The sequence below is a fragment of the Drosophila miranda genome, chromosome XL (assembly GCF_003369915.1).
Source record: "Drosophila miranda strain MSH22 chromosome XL, D.miranda_PacBio2.1, whole genome shotgun sequence".
NCBI classification, from domain to species: domain Eukaryota; kingdom Metazoa; phylum Arthropoda; class Insecta; order Diptera; family Drosophilidae; genus Drosophila; species Drosophila miranda.
The window spans coordinates 22,346,695-22,368,106 of NC_046673.1; the positions used below are offsets into that span (position 1 = coordinate 22,346,695).

Consider the following 21,412-nt stretch of genomic DNA (forward strand, 5'->3'; position numbering starts at 1 on the left):
CTTTCCCCATTCCCCCCTCTCAATCCATCAACAGACTCTTGGCCGACGGCAAGGCGTGCGCGGATGTGGACGAGTGCCTGGAGCAGCCGGGTGCCTGCTCGCAGCACTGCTCGAATACGCCGGGCAGCTTCTACTGCAAGTGCGACGAGACCTACTACGAGCGGCAGAACGACGAGCACACGTGCAAGCGGAAGGACAACATACCGCCGTGGCTGATCTTCACCAACAAGTACTACGTGCGCAACATGTCCGTGGACGGCCACCAGTACAACCTGATGCACCAGGACCTGATGAACGTGGTGGCCCTGGACTTCGACATCCGCGAGGAGTACATGTACTTCTGCGACGTGACGGCCAAGACGATATTCCGGGCCAAGTACACGGGCCCCGAGGACGAGACGCCGCCGGAGCGCGAGGCCGTCATCCGGCACGACTCGCACGGCCTCGAGGGCATCGCCATCGACTGGGTGGGCCGCAAGCTGTACTGGCTGGACCGCCACTCGAAGAACCTGGACGTGTCCGAGCTGGACGGCACCAAGCGGAAGACCCTGCGCAGCGGCGTTGTCGATCCCCGAGCCATTGTCGTGCACCCGGGCATCGGGTACCTGTACTTCACCTCCTGGCACCTGCAGGCCTACATCGCCAAGATGGGCATGGACGGATCGAACTTCACGCGCATCCTCAACTGGAACGACGGCATCGCATGGCCCAATGCCCTGTCCATCGACTACTTCACGAACCGCATCTACTGGGCGGACGCCCATCTCGACTATATCGCGTACGCCGATCTGGAGGGGCGACACCGACACACGGTGCTCTCGGGCAACCGGGTGCCGCACGTGTTCGCGCTGAGCCTGTTCGACGACTTCATTTACTGGAGCGACTGGAACCTGAAGGCCATTGTGCGGGCCAACAAGTTCCACGGAGCCAACTACACCGTCCTGAGGAACACCACCCACCGACCCTACGACATACATATCAACCACCCGCTCCGGCAGCTGCCGTACACGAACCCCTGCAGCACCAACAACGGCGGATGCTCGCACCTCTGCCTGATCGCCCCGCCGCCCGAGTCCACGTACCTCAACATCGAGGGCTACATCGAGGAGGGGGCCCCCATCTACAAGTGCGCCTGCCCCAACCAGTTCTACCTGGCACGCGACTCGAAGACCTGCATCGCCAACTGCACGGCGGGCCAGCACCTGTGCGGCGGCCGGGACGAGAAGTGCATTCCGTGGTTCTGGAAGTGCGACGGCGAGAAGGACTGCAAGGACGGCAGCGACGAGCCGGCGACCTGTGCCCCCAGGCACTGCCGCGCCGGCACCTTCCAGTGCAAGAACACCAACTGCACGCCCTCGGCCACGATCTGCGACGGCGTCGACGACTGCGGCGATCGCAGCGACGAGCAGAACTGCGAGCTGCCCTGCCCCCTGTCCGACTTCAAGTGCAAGTCCAGCGGACGCTGCATCCTCGACAGCTGGCGCTGTGACGGCGATGCCGACTGCAAGGACGGCAGCGATGAGGACCCCGCCGTATGCTGTAAGTTTATCTCTGGCTTAAGTGTTCTCCTAATTGGAACCTTAAGATGATCGATTGCCACCATACTCAACCGCTTCAATCTGCATCCATCTATCCCATTCTCAGTCAAGCGAACGTGCGACCCCAAGACAGAGTTCGCGTGCAAGAACGGACGCTGCATACCGCAGCTGTGGATGTGCGACTTCGACAACGACTGCGGCGACGACTCCGACGAGCCCGCGTACATGTGCCGGCAGAGGAACTGCACCACCGGCTGGCAGCGCTGTCCGGGACAGTCCAACTACCGCTGCATTCCCAAGTGGCTATTCTGCGATGGCAAGGACGACTGTCGCGACAACAGCGACGAGCTGCCCGAGAACTGTCCCAAGTGCTCGGCGGAGACCGATTTCAAGTGCGGCAACAACCGATGCATACCCAAGTGAGTACCAGTGCACCCCCAGTGGTGCAACGGGGGCTACAGAGAGTCTCAACGATCGTTAATTTAATGAGAAAATCAGAAAAAGGGCATCCCAAAGGGATCCAAACCGAAAGATCCAATCAGCTGTGGTGTGCCTCGAAAGCTCAGCTTTGTTTGTTTGATCAGCTGTTTTTATCAGCTGATATCTGCCATCAATATTATGTCACCGCTGTGCCAGCTATAGACTGTACCTAATCCTTACCCATTCTCCATTCTGCATTCTCCACTCTCCACCTCCCTCCACAGGCAATGGATGTGCGACTTTGCGGACGACTGCGGCGACGCCACTGACGAGAACGAGGCAATCTGCAAGGGACGCTACCGGGAGTGCTCCGAGTCGGAGTTCCGCTGCGGCAACGGCAAGTGCATCTCGTCGCGTTGGCAGTGCGATCACGAGGACGACTGCGGTGACAACTCGGACGAGATGCACTGCGAGGGCTACCAGTGCAAGAACGGGACGTTCCAGTGCGCCTCGGGCCACTGCATCGCCTCCTACTTCCGCTGCGATGGGGACCGCGACTGCCGCGACATGTCCGACGAGGTGGGCTGTCCGCCGCGCTTCCCCGGCGGCCGCTACTGCCCGGAGTCCCGCTTCCAGTGCAACAACAACCTGTGCGTCTCCCTATCGGACCTGTGCGACGGCACCGACGACTGCGGCGACGGCAGCGACGAGGACCCGAACGTGTGCAGCGACTTCAACTGCGACACTCTGCGGCGCTTCCAGTGCGCCAACCATCGGTGCGTGGCCCGCTACCAGATCTGCGATGGCGTCGACAACTGCGGCGACGGCAGCGATGAGAACAACATGACCCTCTGCGCCAGCAAGCAGAAGCCCTGCGACCTCTACACGCAGTTCCAGTGCGCCAACAAGCACTGCATCGAGCGGTCGCAGGTGTGCGACTTCTCCGACGACTGCACCGACGCCAGCGACGAGCTGGGGTGCCACCACACGGCCAGCTGCTCGGAGCAGAACCGCGGCGGGTGCCAGCACCACTGCCACAACCTGACGGACGGCGGTTACATCTGCACCTGCTATCCGGGCTACATCATCTCCCCCGACAACAAGAAGAGGTGCGCGGACGTCGACGAGTGCCTCACGCGGCAGCACACCTGCTCGCACCAGTGCCACAACTTGAACGGCACCTATTCGTGCAGCTGCCGCGAGGGCTTCCGCCTGGCGGACGGCGCCAGCGGCGTGTGTCGGGCGGAGAAGGAGGACGTCGTGCTGGTGTTCGCCAACGGCCAGGAGATACGCGGCCTGGACCTGCAGAAGCGGGAGGAGTTCGACGTGATTGCCGCGGAGAAGCGCATCGAGGCGCTCGACTACGACGCCCAGCAGCAAATCATCTTCTGGGCGGACAGCTACGACAAGACGATCAAGCGCTCCTACATGGTGAACGCCATCGATGGGCGGGCCAAGATCGGCTTCGCCCAGGACCTGAACATGAAGGGCGGCTCCAAGCCGACGGCCGTGGCCGTGGACTGGCTCGCCTCGAACCTCTACTGGACGGAGATGGACCGGACGGGATCCAAGCCGCGCGGACGCGTCATGGTGGCCAAGACAGACGGTCGCTACCGTCGCTCCATCGTGAACGCTGGCCTGGAGGTGCCCACCTCCATAGCGGTGAACCCCCAACTGGGACGCATCTACTGGTCGGATGCGGGCTCAGCGCCCAAGATCGAGGTCTCCTGGATGGACGGCTCCAAGCGACGACCCCTCATCACTGAGCAGATCCGACATCCCGCCGGCCTGACCATCGACTACTCGCAGGACCACATCATCTACTGGGTGGACACCAAGCTGAACGCCATTGAGTCGATGCGGGCCGATGGGTCCATGCGGAAGGCCATCGTCAAGGGCGATCAGCTGCGACATCCGGTCTCACTGGACCTCTTCGAGTCGAACATGTTCTGGGTCACGCGCGACACCGGCGAGCTCCTGCGCCAGGACAAGTTCGGGCGCGGCGTCCAGGTGGTGCTCCACCGCAACCTGGTGAATCCGTCCGGCCTCAAGGTCTACCACGACAGGCGCTACAACACCTCGCTCCCGAACCCCTGCGACAACTCCACCTGCTCCCACCTCTGCCTGCTGGTGCCCGGCGGCCGCCGCTGCGCCTGCCCGGACACCTCTGGCCCGCTTCCCTCCCACCGCAGCACCGCCGAGGTCATCTGCGACGCCGCCGCCGAGCATCCGCGCCCAGCGCCGCGCATCTGCCCCTGCCAGAACGGCGGCCTGTGCAAGGAGAACGACCAGGGCGAGCTCGTCTGCGAGTGCCTGGCCGAGTTCCGCGGCGAGCACTGCGAGAAGAGCACCACGGGCGCCTTCGGCCATGGCGGCGCGAACGTCACCGCCGTCGTTGTGCCCATCATGGTCATTCTGCTGGTGATGATGGCCGCCGCTGGGGCCTGGTATGTCATTCGCAAGCGTCCATTGTAAGTATCCCCACTCTGCTCTGACTGATCTCCAGACTTCTCACCTCGAAACTTTACCCTCTCTCTAGTGGCAAGCTGGCGCGCATGCCAGCGATGACGTCGTCGCAGAGCGTCACCTTCCGGCACGGGTCCAACGTGGAGTTCAGCGAGAGCGGCTTCCCGGGCGCCTCGGCCCCGGGGGCTGATGTGGCGCCCATCGAGGGCTACAACCTGCAGACGGTGAACGCGAACAAGGCGCGCGACTTTGCCAATCCCATGTACGATGCCGTGCAGTCGGGCACCACCACGGATCCGGGCATGGGCAATGGATCGGGTGAGTAGACGGCTCTCTCTTTTGCTTAATCTTAGCCTTAATCCTTATCCTGGCCTTCTCTCGCAGGCATCTACGATGTCCCCGGAGAGCCGAGCAAGTCGAAGGCGATGGGCCACCCGCATGCCACGAGCGGCGGCGCCTTCACGGAGCCCGCCTCTGCCATCATTGCCCCGAGCAGCATCACACACAAGTCGTCGCCGCAGCTGCAGCTTCGCACGCGGGAGCTGGACCCCTCCGCCGACACCGGCAAGGACACACAGTTCCTTGTGGAGGAAGACAAATCCGAGTGCTGATATCAAGCCCGTCAAGCTGCTGCCGTCGTCCCGCAGCACCGGCAGCAGCGGCAGCGTCCCCGCGAGCCGGACAACAGCTATCCGCTGCACACATAACACAGACTTAGCCAGCAGGAGCAGCAGCAGCAGCAGCACCAGCACCAGCTGCCCGGACAGGTACATGGACAGGGACAGGGACAGGGACAGGGACGCACTAGTAGTAGACATCACAAATCCTGGCAGGCCGCCACCGGCAAGCTTACCACCAAGGTCTAGCCTTGCCACATCCACATCCCCATCCACAGCCGCACACACAGACATGAGTAGGAGTAGGAGGAGCAGCTGGAGGGATTCAGAAACGAAATAGAGACATATCCATAACCACTAAGCAAATGGGGAGCCGGGCAGAGCGAAACGGAGCGGAGCGTAGAGCCCCCAAAATCGATGGATAAGAGGTGGTTAAAACAAGAATCTGTTGCAATTATTATTATATATAAAAGAAAAACAAAAACAAAACCACTATAAATATATATGTATACACCTACACACACACACACACACACACACACACAAGCTTGGAGCATATCGCTAGATCAGAAAAAGATAAAGATAAAGAGAGAGAGGGAGAGGGAGATCCAAGTGCTGATTCGTTCAGCCTCTCTCTCTCTCTCTCTCTCCCTCCCTTTCTCTCTCTCTAAGAGCACATTCTTAGACCAAAGGGGGAAACGACTCCCTTCGACCCAAGAGTGTCCACACACACACACAACAAACACTTTTGTAAAGCCAATTTTTGTAATTTTTTTTTGAAACAAAAACAAAAACAAAAAAAGTAAAAGTAAAAGTAAAAGAAAACTGTATGTATGTAAATTGTTTTTGCTACTTGAAATGTTTTTTGCGACAAAACTGAAATTTGTATAAAACGAAACTCAAATTAGGGCATAGATGATATATATATTTTTCTGAAAGCTAAATGACAATATTAACTATATATGTGTATGTATGTGTAGCAGAAGCAAGCAGATTGTATGTATATGTGTATACTAAATACATATGTATGTATGTGCATCTATATCTATATGTACATCTATGTACAAGGCGACTAAATGAAAATTCTACAAAAAAAGACACAGCAAAGCTTGAATTTCTTATATTTTTCTAAAAAAAAAAACTAAAAAAACAAAAGCTAATTTAAAAAACGCCTAAAAATATACATGCAAAAAGCCAAGCAAAAAGAAAACTAAAACAAACAAAAAAAGAACAGAATATATTGTGTGTATATGTACTAAATGCATTCCCACATACATATTTACATATGTGTGCATGTATATGTATGTATGTGTATATTTATAATAATTAATTTAATTATTTATTCATGAGCAGAACCCACACCCACACCAACACAAACCCACACACTGCTAACAAGCCGAAAGGTAGCCGCCTGCTTTCGAAAAGAGAGAGAGAGAGAGAGCCGCCTCTGCTTGTTGTACAGCTAGCTTACTATCAACTGCTTGCTTCACTGCAACTGGTACTGCTTGTCCAGCGTAAGCGTCCAGAGCTTCTTTTCTGATTCTGGCTATCTTTTTGGTTCAAAACCAGACATTCCACACACACACAAACACACCTCCTTCTCTGCAGAAAAGAAAAGCGTAGCTTTTTCTTTTCTCTCTGTCTCTGCCTCTGACTCTGTTTTCTATTTTTTTTTTTGTTGATTCTTCCCCTGCGACACACAAACAATTTTCGCTCTTTCGGCTCCGTTCCGTATTGTGCGTGTGTGTGTGTGACCTGTTTTAAAAGCCTGCAGCGCGTGTTTTCTTTGTACACATGTGTGTATTTTCTATATATAAACATGTATATATATATACACATATATATATATATATATATAAATATTTTATTTTTTAATTATATATCATCGATTTATGAATGTGTATTATGATTTACGATTTATTTTTTGGTCGTCGAAACGCCGTATATATTTTTTTTACTGTTCGTTCTCTGTGCAAAATCTGTGCTTCCCTTCATTTAAGCGTGTTTTTAGCATAAATTTTAGTGAAAGAAGAAGTCGAAGAAGAAGGAGGAGGAGGATCGTTGGAACTTAGCTGTATATGCCAGTCGGGCCATACACATCGCTATAAATAAATAAATCTATATCTATATATATATATCTATATATATATATATATATATATATTGTATATATGTATATGTATACACATCTACGAATATACATATATACATATATGTATATATTTGTGAAGTTAATTGTATATTTAATGTCAAGCTATATAACGAATACGAAACCAGAAATAATAAGAGTAAAACTACTTATAACGAAATGAAAAACTATTTGTTGAAAGAATAAAACCTTTTTTTATTACATACATTTTCGGGGGTGGGAAGAAGGGGGTAAATCAAATAAAACTAAACATTGAAAAGAAGAAAGAGAAAAAAGAGTACACACACATTATCATTATTCATATATGATTCGTAGGGCTACGGCTAAGGACTGTGACGATTGACAATTGCTATGGTTAATGGGCAGCCCGCGAAGCACGGACTTACATATATCTATATAAAATCTTATAGGAATACATCCATGTGTAAAGTGGACAGGGACAAACGTTCGTTACGTATTGCTTTCAGAATCGATAGAGATGTGTAGGAGAGACTACTTATCAAGGGTCATACATACATGTAAATGCTTCTCGTTGCCTGTGTGATCTATCTTAGTCTTTATAAGTCCTGTGTCTGTATATATTATTGTTTCTATAAATACAATCCGTTGATAAATACTTTATAAAAACAATAATCTATAAAGGTTTCGTTTAAAAAAGACTTATAATTTCCTATTCTCTTAAATCTCTAAAGTATCATTAGTAGTTTCTCTGTCCTTATAAATACTTATCCATATATTGATCCGATTCCCCCCTTAAGTGTCTTAAAAGTTGACAGCGACAAAACATTTATGAAAATAGTGCAGTACATAGTACGGACATGCATATACAAATACACATATAGATATGCACATAAGGTATAAATATACATACATAAACATTGACAAGCACAACATTTATTCATACAATTTTAGGGAAAATGGTAAAAAAAAAGCGTACACAGGCATACCCTATGCCGCACATAAACGACTGACAGCTAAGAACTTTTTGAGACGTTTGGGCTTATACATACGGGTCGGAGTGGAAGCTTGGAAGCCTCGATTGAAGGATGCAGGTGGCTAATAAATAATGCTATGGACCTAGGACCTAAGCGGTAGGCGGTAGAGCTTCCCCGCCCACACAAAGCATGACGCGGGCTGGGACTTACACTTATAGAATAGGAGTAGGTTTGCTTAAGTCTTGGGCTGAGGCAGATTATGAATTAACTTAACCTAAGCGCGGGATGGGGCTGGGAAGGGAGGGGGGCGGTGTATCCACTAGGACTAATGGCTGCTACTGTTGCTGCTGCTCCTGCTGCGGCTGCTGCTGCTCTGGAGGCTGTGAATGTTTGGCTAGTCGCTCGTTTTCAGACGCTTCACGGGCCCGTCGCTGCCCTGCGAGTTGGAGTCCTCCGAGAAGGGCATGCTGGATACAAAGTCCGCTCCCTGGCTATCGGACACCACTGAGAAACCTGCAAAGGAAAGAGAGGGGGGTTGGGGTCATTACCTGGAGGCTGGTACTCGGACTCGCCCTTCGACGGTGGCTTACAGGTATTGGAATCCTCGGCGGTGAGTCCGCCGTAGCTGGGCGTGATCTGTGGGGGCGTGGGTGTGCCCTTTTGCGAGTTCTCTTTGTCGCTCAGCTTTGTGCTCAGCGGCTGCAGCTTCGACTTCTTTTCGCTGGTGCAGGCGATGGGCACCCATTTGTAGATCTTCATGGTGGTGTCGCTGATGGTTACCCACTTCTTCTCCCAGTGCCGCACCTTGTCCACGGCCTGCATGACCCGCTTGATGTCATCCTTGGCCCGGCTGCGCGTCTCCGCCCGCACGCTTCGCGACATTGCTCTCTCGCTCGCTCCTGCTTTCCGCTGGCTCTAGCTATTGCTGTCTCTTTCTAGTCACCACCCGGTGCGATGTGATGGCGTCTGCTAGACCTAGTCCTGGCTGTGCTGCACCAGCATATACGGCTCAGTGTGCTCTCCTCGCAGGCGGCCGGTTCCCCGGATGTGTGAGAGTAGCAACCGGCTCAATGGAAGGCGCTGGCAGTGCTTGTTTGGGTAAATACTACCGGGAAAATATAAACTCTATAAACGCGAAAAACTTGTGTCAGTGCTGTCGGTCGTTCGACAACGAAAGTGCCTAAAAAACGCCAAGAACGCAGTTATGAGCTTCTGCAATATCCTTTAGACTTTTCTGTAAATTTCGATGTCGGAATTGACAAGGGAAAGGAGCATTCTAATATTAATTAAAGGATATAGGGTATATGAAATTCGTACTAAAAACTAGCCAATCTTGTAGGAAATTGATGTATTGATGGTTTGATGATTGATGGTTTTCTATCATTTAGAGGAAACGTTGTCAAGGGCGGTATTAAAATAAACTCCACGAAAATTATGAAAATTGAATCATTTTGGCGCAGATCAGGTGAAAGATATCGAGTTTTTTTTCAGTTCAGAGGAAAGATGGCATGAATCTACGAGAATATTTTACAATCAGTAATATTTTCAGGCATTTACCTCAAGTCGTTGAACTGTTTAAATTAAGAGGGCTTAAGTGGGCTAAGTTCCTTTACCATCGGTATAATTTAATATGAGTCGGTATTTTGGTATATTTTTTGAGGCTCAGAAGGTATATTTTATCGTTCAGTTCGCGGTCACACTGAGGCAATGTATGAAGAATGAAAAATATCGCCCATTTCAATATATCGATATAAAATATAGATAGAAACTTCCATATACATGTTTTTTGAATTTTTGATCTCTCAAATCTTACTTTCGTGCATTATTTATTCCAGTGGATTGAATTTCAATCCTTTTTGCGCATTTACTTTCAAACAATTTAAATTTAACTCGGTTCTTTTTGCTCTGTTCAAATTGGTTAAGTCTCTCTCCTTCGCTGTCTTTGAATCGGGTATGAATCGGTAGCGCGCATCATGTCTTAAAACACAAGCAACATTGCGACTGTTTTTTTTGTTTAACTATTTTGTTCAAGCCTTATTTTAGACAAGATCCAATAAAAGCAAGTATTTAAAATAGGCCAGATAAGTAAAAAATTGATTCATAAATCGTATAAAATTATGTGGGCATGGCAAAATGTTTTATGTAGCTAGTAATATTCCACGGAATATCAAAAACGAGGAATATTGATGGAACATGAATACTTCGTCAGTATATTTACGGTATTTTTTGAATATGAGATGGTATATTTTTTGAGGCTCAGATGGTATATTTTGTCGATAAGTCCGCGGTCACACTAAAGTAAAAACTATGCGTATGCGGGACGGACTCTTTTTTTTTATTTATTTTTTCGTAATCGACACGCCAAAATAGTGCATAAATCGCTGGGAATGCCGTGCAAGTGTCGTCGAGTGTGTGAAAGTGGAGTTTCCGAATCAGCCGATTGAGATCGTGTCCCCGCCTTTGCCCCGCCCGGCCCCGACTGACCCACAGCCCGATACCCGCGTACCGTGCCACCGCCAATCAAAAAGAATTCTTTTTGCAGGCGACGACGCTGCTGTAAGGAAATATATCGCAAAAAATAGAAGTACGACAGAAAGAGAGAAGACAAGAAAAAAAAAATGCAGAAACAACGTGTGTTTGTGATAGGCAGAGGAAGCAGACCAGCGGCAGAGGAGCAGTTGAAAGAAGAGGAAAAATGAAGGAAAGAACGGAAGCAGAGCCAAAGAAAACGAGCCGCATCGCGTCTTGGTGAGGGGGGAAACCGTTTTCGGCGCTGGCTGGAAATACAACAAAATATGCATGAAAAATAGGGAAAGTCAACGTTGGCTGCGCTGCCGCTGCCTCTGCCTCTGCTGCGCCCCACACAAACACACGCACACGGGAGCACACAGACAGGGCAAACACGCTGGCTTTTGCAAGTGTATGAGAAAATTAAATGCATTTTTTTTTTACAAATAAAAACAAAAAAAAAAAGAAAACAATAAATCTGTAGGGTAAAATACAACAGGAAATCGTAAATGAGAATGAAAACTGTGACTCTTGTTGCTTTTGCTTTTCCTTTTGGGCTGATCTTAAATTGGCTAACACGCATGCACACAGGAACATGCATGGGCTAGAGTTGGATCATGCGACGCTCTCCACAGTGTATATGCAGGTGTGTGTGCGTCCGTCTGTGCACTAGCTTGATAAGAGGGCCCCTCTAACTTTTTTGGCCAGTTAAGAGCTAGATTGACAGCTTTGTCAGCAGCAGAAGCAGCAGAAGTTTTGCCCAAAAATATTTCTGTGTGTGCCCAACTCTCGCTCTCTCGCTCGCTCCCTCTCTTTCTGTGTTGCTTTTTGTGTTAATAATGAAATTCTAATTTCTGGAACATCCCCTTCCTTCCCTCCCCCACAACCAGCAGCAACTTCTCCAAGAACTTTTCGCTGAAAGAGTGCAAATTGAGAGCAGAATATTCCCCCAGCGTCCGCGAGTTTATGTGTGTGTGTGCTGGTGTGTTGGTGTGTGCACCCCTCTTCTCGCCAGCGCCAACGTCGATCCCATTTCACGCGTCGCCGCTTCGTCTCGCCGTCTCGCACTCTTCACGCGTGTGTGTGTCTGAGTGTGTGTTGTTTGTGTGTGTGCGTGTGTCGCCATCTCCCTCTGATGCACCACTAGCCCGAACGGCAGCAGCAGCAGCAGCCAAGGGGCCGAGGGGCCGAGGCAGAAACCAAGCCAACTGTATCCGTCATCAAACAACAGCAACAACAGCAACACACAGAAAACGCATTTCATTGCCAACTACTGACGAAACGGTCAACGACATTGCAACATAGAAGCTACAACAACAACAACAACAACAGCAGCAGCAGCAGCCACTACAAAAAAAATAAACCGCTATAAAGAGAGAGACTGCAGCGAGCCGCCACATAGGAAAACGCAAAGAAAAATGCCCAAATGCGATGTGAAAACGCGTTACATTCCTGCGACTTTCGCCTGGATTGTGCTGCTCCTGACCACATTTCTGTTCTTCTTCTATCCGTGAGTAATTTTTGTGGCTATTCCTCTGCATATATGTACATATACTTACTATAATTACCGCCTCCCCCCCCCTATCCCATAGTATAAGAAGAGAAATTTCGACCTGATCAGCGTTAACGGGGAATGCTTTGGCTCCGTGGGGAGCAGCTTTGCTTTGCCAGAATGAAAGAGCCGCCCGAAAGGTCGTCAAGTAACTCAAGATATAAGACCAGAAAGCAAGTTCAAGCAGTCGTCCAGTTAAGCAGTCGGCCAGTCAAGCAGTGTGGGCACTCCCCCGCCGGCAGTTTCCTTGCAAACAATAAAAATGCTCTTATCAAAATTAATTTTTCGATGGAACTGGAACTAGTTCGCGACGAGTCTATGAATATGTAATGGTTCCAGGCTTTACGGAAGGTGGTAGGTACTACCCTTTGCTCTATCCCACTCTTGCGCTATCTATTCTGCTCCCATTTTCGTGGATTAGGGCGAGGGGGCGCCTGGGCCTCAGCCTGGGCAATGCATTATGTGGGCGAGCATCAAGAACAGTCCTCCCCCTCCCCGGTGCATGTCTTAGTCATCTCTCCAACCTCCTTGGGAGGTTTTTCTTTTGTTTTTTTATTCTGCCAGTTCCTGGACAGAAGATGGGGTGCTCCCAATTAGCACATGAAACTCATGAAACGTAGCCCAAAATAGCAATTAAGCTGTTGTCTTGTCTCGTGTTCCACCCAGCAATCGCCACTCTCCGGCGTAGCTCTCTCTCTCTGTCGCTCTCTTGCCACATAATGACGCATATTTGTGGTCAATTGCAGTTCAAATTTGATCGCTTGCCATTTGAATTTCCATTTCCATTTGCCTCGAACGGGAAGGAAGCCTTTTTCGGCCTAAACGAATAATCTGCTCGGTCGCTTTGTCGCCTCTGTTGTCCTCTGCTCTCCCCTCTTGGCGCTCTCTTGTTTCGCTCTGCGGTCCTGCGAGAGGACACCCCCTCCTGATACCCTGCCAAGGTGTATGCCATAGTTTTGGCCAGGTGCAGAAGGCGTCGGTGTGCTATCCTGTATCGAAGAGTATCAAAGGCTTCGTCGGCACCCCGACGCGGAGAGAGCCGACTGCCACATCTTGTTGCTTTTGTGGTTCTTTTTTCGGGCTTCCTTTTGTCGTTAAGTTACAGTTCTCTCTGCTCTCCTGCTGCTCCTCCGAGCCGTTCTTTGTGTGGCGGCCCGCCCCCTGCCCTGCCAGAGGGGGCGATGGCGATGATGTGTGGCGATACTTGAGTTTTTGCACTTTTGTCTCTGTGTTAGAGTGTCTGTGTGTGTGTGTGGGTTTTTACCCTTGTTTTCTAGTTTTTGAGAATTTGTTGATTTAATTATGCTCTCTGCTGCTTCCCCCCCCCCGCTCCCTCCGCCCTCGTCGCGCCCTCTGGTTCCTGCCCCTAGACTGATAAGCGGCGTCATCGGATGAAGGGTGGGGGGGGTGGGCGTTCGGGTTGGGTTAGCAAAAAAAAAAGTCCAATTACAAAAATATTTTGTATCTTTGTTGTTCCTCGCACTTCTCTCCTCTCTCTCTCTATCTATCTCTTTCTCTTTTGGGGCTGCCTCAATGCCACAGGTTGGCTTTGTTTCTGTCGACCTCCCCCTCCACCCGAATTGGAATGAAAAGAGAATTAAGTAAAACATGGCAGGCATTGCGTCACAGCCGTTTGGACAATAGTTTTTTAGACATGCCACCCACCCACACAACCACCCACACAACCCCCTCAACCTCAAATTGGAAGCAAAAACCATGCCCCCCGCCCACTCGCACACTCCAGCACCTCTGGTGGGACACATTGAAATTCTAGAAGAGCCGCCACCGCCACCGCCACCGCCATTGAGCGATAGTTGCGTTTTTTGTCGTTCAACAACAACAAAAACAACAACAACCTCATCTCTATCTATCTATTCCCCTCCACGCGGTGGAACAAATGGCAAAGAAACGAAACACAAAACACTTGAGCACGTGGAGGGAGGCGGGAGGTGGTAAGTGGGTGGAGAGGGGAGCATAGGAAGTAGGAACTAAAATTGATAGATGCTAAATAAAAACAAGAAACGCGACGCGACGCGACGATAGGAGACTCCTCAGCGAGAACTTGTTGAAATAATCTGAAATCTAAGGAACTTCAACGCCCAGAGACGGACAAATGGCTGTGGAGAGGGGCAAGAACTTGATTCTGTCCTGAAAATACACTTGGATTCATTTGAAAATGTACACCACCCATAGATTGGCTGCGAGAGTGGAAATTGTAACAAATAACTCAGTTATAGATGAAAATATTCGAGAATATATATCATATTTAGATGAAACATACATATATTTGCCATAAATGTAATATGTTGGGTACATACATGGATTGTTGGCGATTTCGATAAGGAGTAACTCAAGGGCCAGCGGGCCCGAAATCGAGAGAGCGTGAGGGAAGGTGCTGCGCTAGAGAGTGCCTGCAAGGTGGTCCGCTTACTCACTTTCGGGTCTTATTTTACGCTCCGCACTGCTGAGAGCGCTTTGACGGCGAAGAACGAAGCGTGATGTTGTGCTGAGCAAAATAAGGCTCTAAAAGAGAGCGCGTTGCGGGAGCGGAATGTGTGGAATGTGTGGACTGCAGTGCAAACAACAAACAGTAAGAGGGATTTTCCATTACTGCTGCACCGCTGGCCATAATCTATGGATTGCCGGCTAATTGAAATAGGGGCGTGTGTTCGTTCTTCTGCCAGAACCCAGAAGGTCCCCTCGCCACCTGCGTTGACCTGGAAACCCCCTGGGCACCCCCCGGGCACCAACCGGGACGCCCAAACGCCGTAAAAGGCGGTATATTTTTGTTGGTTCGATGAGTTTTTCGGGGGCTGGCTGCCAGCTCTTCAGTTTTCCACGTGAAAGTTACTTTAATTGCGAAATATTCAAGTAATTTAATTTCCATTTCCATTTTGTTGCTCTGGCAACTCGCATCAAAGTGAAATTGTGAGCGAGGCGGCAACGAGGGCGGCCAAGGGGCGAAGGGGGGTGGCAGGGTTGGATGAGAAGGGGGGTGGCGTTAAGCGGGGTTTAATCTTTCAAAGCAAATAAAAAGTGAAAAAATAAATAAAATACGAGAGAGAGAGGGAGAGAGAGAGAGAGGGAGTCTAGGCTACAGAGAAATATGAACAGATGAAGGTTGGTGGGTGGGGGGTAAGAGGAGGACTGGCTCTAGCGGTCACTATGGTTAAGCCCTCCTCCCCACCCCATCCCCCTTTTACCGTCCTCCTCTCGGAACCCTTTTAGTCAACCCAATTAAATGCTGTTTGCAATTTGCGCTAAAAGCATTTCAAGGATTTAATTTTTTTTGCCATATTTCTACCCTCCTCCCACCACACCCTCCCCGTCCCTCTCTCTCTCTCTCTATCTGCCATTCTCTGGGGACGCATCTTCTTCTTTCCATTGCCCAACGTTTGATTTCGATTTTCTCTTCTCTCCATGTGTGTGTGTGTGTGTGTGTGTGTGTTTCTACATGTCATACCAATTAGTACTGCCAATTACACTGAGCCACAGAGAAATGGAAACCGAAAAGGAACTATCCGGCATTCGATAGCTCCCTCCTTGAGGACATGCGACATATCCCAACCCCTTGGATGTTTCCTTTGTGCCGCTCCTATCGTGCCTATCGTGCCTATCGAGTGTGTACCCAAATATATGACTACCAAAGGCCTCTTTCCTCTTCCCTCTTTTCCGCCTCACTTCCATGATCTTTTCTGAGCAAAGCAATCGGCAAACGAGAAGAATAACGGAGCGGCAAAGAGCACAAGAAACAAAAGATAATCATGCACTGAGCATAATCGAACCAGGTCTAACTCCCCTTGCGATACCTGGTGGGGCATCTGTGGAAGGACCAATGGACAATGGGAAATGTCGAGCCGAAGTCGAGGAACAGGCCTTCATCCCCCCATATCTGCCATCCTTACGATATGGTGGCAACTCTACCCAATAAAAGTACAGTCTGTAGGCCAGTGGCACTAAATCTAGAATGCTTCTAATATGAGGTCCTTCTTGAGCCGCTGGGACTTTCCCTGGTGATCAAACAGGTGTGGAATATTCCCACAATATGATGCCACAATATTCGTGCATTCGGTACAAGTTTTTGTTGGCCAGGCTAAGGGGAAAAGTGCTCTGGTTTTTCGGTTCACTTGAGTTATGGTTCCCTGCCCCCCCATCACGCCTCCTCTGTGCCGTCCAAGAGGCTGGGCCTTGTCCCCTACTAATTATGATGCAAAAAAAATAAAAGTTTTTCTTTGCCTTGCAATTAGTCTAGTCGGACACTCAGGAGGGGAGGGGAGAGGGGGTAAACTCTCATAATGAGTGCCGTCAGAAGCGGGGGAGGAGTCAGAGAAATCACACATTTTCTTGTGCCCAGGCGAAGAGGCAGTACCGTTATATATTTGTATATATTTTGTAGGTTTTTGGAGCTGAAATTAGTCAAATACTAGCTGTGGAGCTCGTGTGCCGTCGGCTCTGCACATTCGGCTTTTTTTCAGGCAAAAGTCAAAGCCAAAAACCAGCATAAATTATGGTATTGCTTGCTCTTTCGCTCTGTTAGAAAATCAAGAATTGTAGAAAGTGAGCGAGAAAGAAAAACCGAAATTTTCGAAACCTGTTCAGGCAGGACCCACGCCCTTCCTCCATCTGGAAGGGTATTCGAGCCTCGGACCAACAGCCTTTCCCTTTCCTTCGCTTGGGCTTTCGTTTTTCCAGCATTTTCCTGGAGATTTTCTAATTGAATTGAATTAGTGTCAGCCACGCGATATAAATTATACAGACTCTCGTCTATGTGCAAGCAATTTACATGGAAAGAGCAGGCATGGCCCTCGGTGGGGGGACTGTGAAGCTGGGCCTGCACCTGAGAGACCACGCACGCCCTCCCCCCCACAAGCAACAGCCGGCAGCAATGATATACCATGTACCATGTAGCATGTGTGTGTGTGCGAGTGCCTGTACGTGTGTGTCTGTTATAAATACCCCGTAAATGGCAGTAACTTATTTGATTACCCCGTTGTGCCATGTACTATGTGCACACAACATTAGCGATGGACTTTTTCGGAAGGGCACGAGGCACGACCAAAACTGAGGCCAGTCCCCTGCCTCGGGATGGAGATGGTTTTAATCGGATTCAACTGTTTCCGTAATGGAATTGTGGCAAGTGCTTCATTGAATTATCTCTGGGGTTGCTCTCGCTCTGGTCAAGTCCTGTCGCTTGCCTGTGGCCCATCTCCAATTCGTATACCCTCCATCCCCCCTCCACCACCCAAACCCCCCCCATGGGCATACTCGTACTATAATTAGTCCTTCTACTTTGGGTTAAGCCCCCAGAGAGAGGGAGGGGGACACAGAGCAGGCCCATTCCGTTGTACTTTGTCCATTGTCCAGCATTGTCCATTGATCACTTCGATGGGAGGTCTTCGCAATTCATTGCCGAATCCCTTTAATCAGTTTTGTGACAGCCAAACAGCAGCTGAGAAACGGAAGGAATCTCTCTTGAGTTGAGAGGAAATTTGTATCATTCCATCGTCCCTATTCCCTGAGCTGTTCCATGATTCCACAATTCCTTTAACTACAATTTCAAGGAAATATTTCCCTTTTTTTTGGTGGAAAACAAACTTCCATCAAGTCAGAGATGATCTAATTATGCAGTGCATATAACCACTTCTCTTCCCTCTCCAGTGGATGCTCCTGCCGTTGTGGCAGGAGGACTCTCTGCAAAAACAATTTAGACTTTAGAAGAGCCAAAACCCAAAGCCAGAAGATGGACCACAAAGACGGGTTCTGTTTCTGCGTCTGTTCTGCCGACTTCCCAGAAACTCTTTTCACGCTCGAGTGGATCTACGCTACGACACCCCTTGGAGAGGGGGGAGGGGCTCCTAGTTTTGGTCGGGTATTTTCTATGGCATTTCCAGGGCCAGGCGGTGGGTCGGGTCGGTCGATGCTTTTTGTGTCCAACTTGTTAATGAAAATAAATTTCTGACGCCGTCGCTGGGCTCTGATAAATAATAACAATAATAACAAAAGCAAAGCAAAAGCAAAAGCAAAAGCATGTGCCTCTGTGCCCAGTGTCTGTGGCTGTGCTTCTGTGCTTCTGTCTCTTGTGCTGTTGTTGTTTCTGTTTCTGTGGCTGTTGCTGTTGCTGCCCGTTGATAATATCCGCCGGCCATTGCCATAAAAAGCAATGAGAAAAAACAAAAAACCAAGCAAAAAGAATCAGAAAAGCAAGAACAAATATTGCCACTCACATTTTGTATACCCTACCTGGTAAAACCTTTGCCACTGACAGATCCGAGAGATCCTTTCCCCGATAAGATCTACAGATAAACCCTGAATCTGTGGACTTCAGTGTTGGGTACCCAGAATTCTGGGTTCTGGGCACAGCAGCTGTGCAGCAAAGCAGTAGCGCTGTAAAGGCACCCAGCTAACAGCCACCGCGCTGTTACGGCACCAGGTTAACAGCCACAGCAGCAGCGCTGTTAGGACACCAGGTTAACAGCCACCGCGCCAGGCACCAGGTTAACAGCCACAGCGCTGTTAGGAAGCCAGTTTAACAGCCACTGCGCTGTTACGACACCACGTTAACATTCACAGTTCAGGAACCCTGTTAACAGCCTGTTAGCGTTCCTGGGCACCGCTCTCCGTTAACAGCCCACTGTTAACAGGCACTCACGATCCGCATGGCTCTCTCTCTCGAAATAATACCGCTACAAACGGCACACACTAATCAATATTCTCTTCAACCCGAATGGGTAAAGGGTATCCGAAAAGTAAAACTAAATGCAAACAAACGGCAGCCGCAGTCGCTGTCGCAGTCGCAGAGAAGGCGTTGGAATAGAAGCGCCAGAAGAAGAGGAAGTGAACAAAGAAGAGGCAGAAGTTGAATAAGAGGATGAAGGTGGTGGGGAGGGGGAACGGAGGTGTGCTGAGCCGAGTGTCATTGCCACGCCTTTATCGTCCTCCACTGTGCCTTTAATTCCGCTCTAGTTCAAGGTGTATTCGCCTGCAAGGTGAGCCATTCCATTCCCTCTCTGCTGCTCTCTTGCTGTCTTTGTCTCTCTCTCGCGGTGCGATGCGGCTCAACGCGTAGACGTGTCGCGTGCAAATAAACCAACGGCAAATATCCTCAGAGCACTGTGTTGCTGCTATATTGAATCCTTTCCACCTGTTGGGTTTTGCAAAACCATCAGAGCAAACCCTAAACAAACTCATGCTCTTTCCAAAGAGTCGCATAGCCCTCATCGATTGGACCGTAAATCGATTCAAATGTTTCCCCAAGTGAATAAATCATTCGAATGATATGAATCCAACAAGGTGGTGCTTAAAACTATTCATATTTATATTGGTTTCTATGGATAGGAATACAGATATACATATGATATATAAATGATTCCGGTGATGATATGATACCTCCTCCACAGTTGGGGATATTTTCTTTGATAGTAATCCTAATCCTAATCCTAATTTTCCCCAGAGCAAACCTGAAATACAAAAAATACACGGCCATGCTCTGGCCATCGCAAATCGCAAAAGTGCTTGTTCTGGTTTTCGCAAATCGTAAGATTCAAACGACTCAAAACCGCTTTCCATCGAGTGAAATATCGCCATCGAAAATCGGACACCACACCACACACGAAAATCGTAATCGGCAAATATTTGCGAAAACCGGAGCACGGCTGACACCACATTGACCTCTCGGCACTACCCGAATCTCTCGGCGTGGCTGTGGGCTCTGTGGTCCCTCCCATAGATCCTCCTCCCATCAACGATAATCCCGAGTATCGAGTAGTACTTGGTATTTGCGATGTATCGAATGTTGATGGATGGAATATCTTGATTATTTGTAAAGTATTCTTTAAATTTCAATAAATCTCTCTCTCTGTCGCTCTCTGTTCCCCCCCTTTTTTTCCCCCCTTTCCCATTATGTGCCATTTTATTGTCTGCCATTTTCTGTCTCTCTTTTATTGTGTGCTCTGTCCTCTGTGCTCTGTTCTGTTTGTTGCGAAATCGATCAAATTCAATTGTCGATTGGCGCCTACACACACACACGCACACACGCACAGGCACACGCACACACGTGCAGAGGGGCATTGCATTTACCGTTTTCCTCTTGACGATTACTCATTTGGACTTATGCTCACCCCCTCGCCCCTCTACCCCCCTGTTGTCTGCTGCTGCGGCGGTCCAATGTCAATGACGTTTACCCCGCTGTTACCGCCCCCCTTTCTCTCTGTCTCTCTCTCTCTCTCCCACTCGGAGAACAAAAAAAACCTCTGAATATTTTCCATTAAATTTGAGATTTTCTTTTTTTTGCAAGGACACGAGTAAGAGAGGGAGAGGGAGAGAGGGAGGCAGCGAGTGAGAGAGTTAATTTTTGTGCCACTCAACTGTTTATCGAGTGGATTAACTGCGACAGTTCTTGGTATTTGGCATGGCATGTATTTTTCCTGGTATTTTTCAGTTGAATATATGTATGCTCTCCTTTCACTCCCTTCCCCTCTCTATAACTACTCTATAGCCCCCTCCCTCTCTTTGTCTCTCTCTGTCTTTATCTTGCTTTTTTTTTTTAATTAAAATTTTTAATTAGGCAAAAAACGAGAGAAAATGTCATGAAAAGTTCTTAAACTCTTTCCCCCGAATGGCGATGATGGGGCTAGAGAGAGAGAGAGAGAGAGAAGAGTGGCGTGGAGGGGAGAAAATGTGTCGACGACAACAAAGGGCGTAAAAAGTTTTTAGTTTTAGTTTTTCCTCCCCCCCGCCCCCCTCCACACCACTCTTGCACTGAAATATATCACGCATACGCCCTAGAGGCCAGGCCATTAATTTCATTTCAAGAGGAAAGGGGCTCAAAAATTAACAAAAAAATAAATAAAATAACCCAACAAAATATTGAATTTCGTTCCGAAAACTCAACGGCTTTCTGCTCAGTCTCTTCAAGAAAATCTTGAATATACTTCTCCCTTCTTGAAATTCCATTTGCTGTCACGCAATGCCAGGACCAGACCCTGAGTATGTCCCAGCAGGAGCTCTCTCTCGCTCTCTCCAACGCTCCATGGGGTGTCCTGTGGGGGGGGTGCGGGGGGGCAAGGGTTTACATGGAATCTTGTCAAAGTTCAAGTGCAGTTTCAGTGGAAAATTGTTTTGCAATTCGAGTGAATTTTAAGTGAGGCGATAATCAAGTGGATAATCATTTAATTGAACCAAAAAGTGCCACAAATTAGGGTACGCAAAATGCCTGAATGGTGGATACA

At 49.1% G+C, this 21,412-nt stretch overlaps 3 protein-coding genes across 8 annotated transcripts in view; 2 read left to right on the forward strand and 1 right to left on the reverse strand.

Moving 5' to 3' along the window:
• The window catches only part of LOC108154696 (low-density lipoprotein receptor-related protein 2), a 149,843-nt gene extending 143,714 nt beyond the window's left edge, over positions 1-6,129 (forward strand). The window contains exons 11-15 of the mRNA XM_017285049.2: positions 35-1,539; positions 1,645-1,957; positions 2,243-4,429; positions 4,498-4,742; positions 4,809-6,129. Coding sequence (XP_017140538.1) covers positions 35-1,539; positions 1,645-1,957; positions 2,243-4,429; positions 4,498-4,742; positions 4,809-5,035 — 4,477 coding nt within the window. The 3' untranslated portion in view covers positions 5,036-6,129. The remainder of the gene's footprint in view (positions 1-34; positions 1,540-1,644; positions 1,958-2,242; positions 4,430-4,497; positions 4,743-4,808) is intronic.
• Positions 6,130-7,784: 1,655 nt separating this feature from the next.
• LOC108164697 (B-cell CLL/lymphoma 7 protein family member A) lies at positions 7,785-9,307 on the reverse strand. Its single transcript, XM_017300569.2, has 2 exons — positions 8,716-9,307; positions 7,785-8,638 (listed from the first exon to the last, which is right to left on the reverse strand). The coding sequence occupies exons 1-2, from the start codon at positions 9,005-9,007 to the stop codon at positions 8,520-8,522; spliced, it is 411 nt and encodes a 136-aa protein (XP_017156058.1). The 5' UTR covers positions 9,008-9,307; the 3' UTR covers positions 7,785-8,519.
• A 1,102-nt stretch (positions 9,308-10,409) lies between these two features.
• The window catches only part of LOC108157161 (palmitoyltransferase ZDHHC9), a 35,275-nt gene continuing 24,272 nt past the window's right edge, over positions 10,410-21,412 (forward strand). For 3 of the 6 annotated variants that reach the window (XM_033387166.1, XM_033387164.1, XM_033387170.1), the window contains exons 1-2: positions 10,410-10,681; positions 11,524-12,143. In XM_033387166.1, coding sequence (XP_033243057.1) covers positions 12,052-12,143 — 92 coding nt within the window. In that variant the 5' untranslated portion in view covers positions 10,410-10,681; positions 11,524-12,051. The remainder of the gene's footprint in view (positions 10,682-11,523; positions 12,144-21,412) is intronic. The other 3 variants (XM_033387172.1, XM_033387175.1, XM_033387162.1) reach the window with 2 other exon arrangements.

What these genes read in the sequence shown, in the direction of transcription:
- LOC108164697 (XM_017300569.2), bottom strand. Translation starts at nt 9,007, where the DNA reads ATGTCGCGAAGCGTGCGGGCGGAGACGCGCAGCCGGGCCAAGGATGAC. An exon ending in CGCCGAGGATTCCAATACCT is followed by an intron (nt 8,639 to 8,715) that starts GTAAGCCACCGT and finishes TTTCCTTTGCAG; the next exon opens with GTTTCTCAGTGGTGTCCGAT.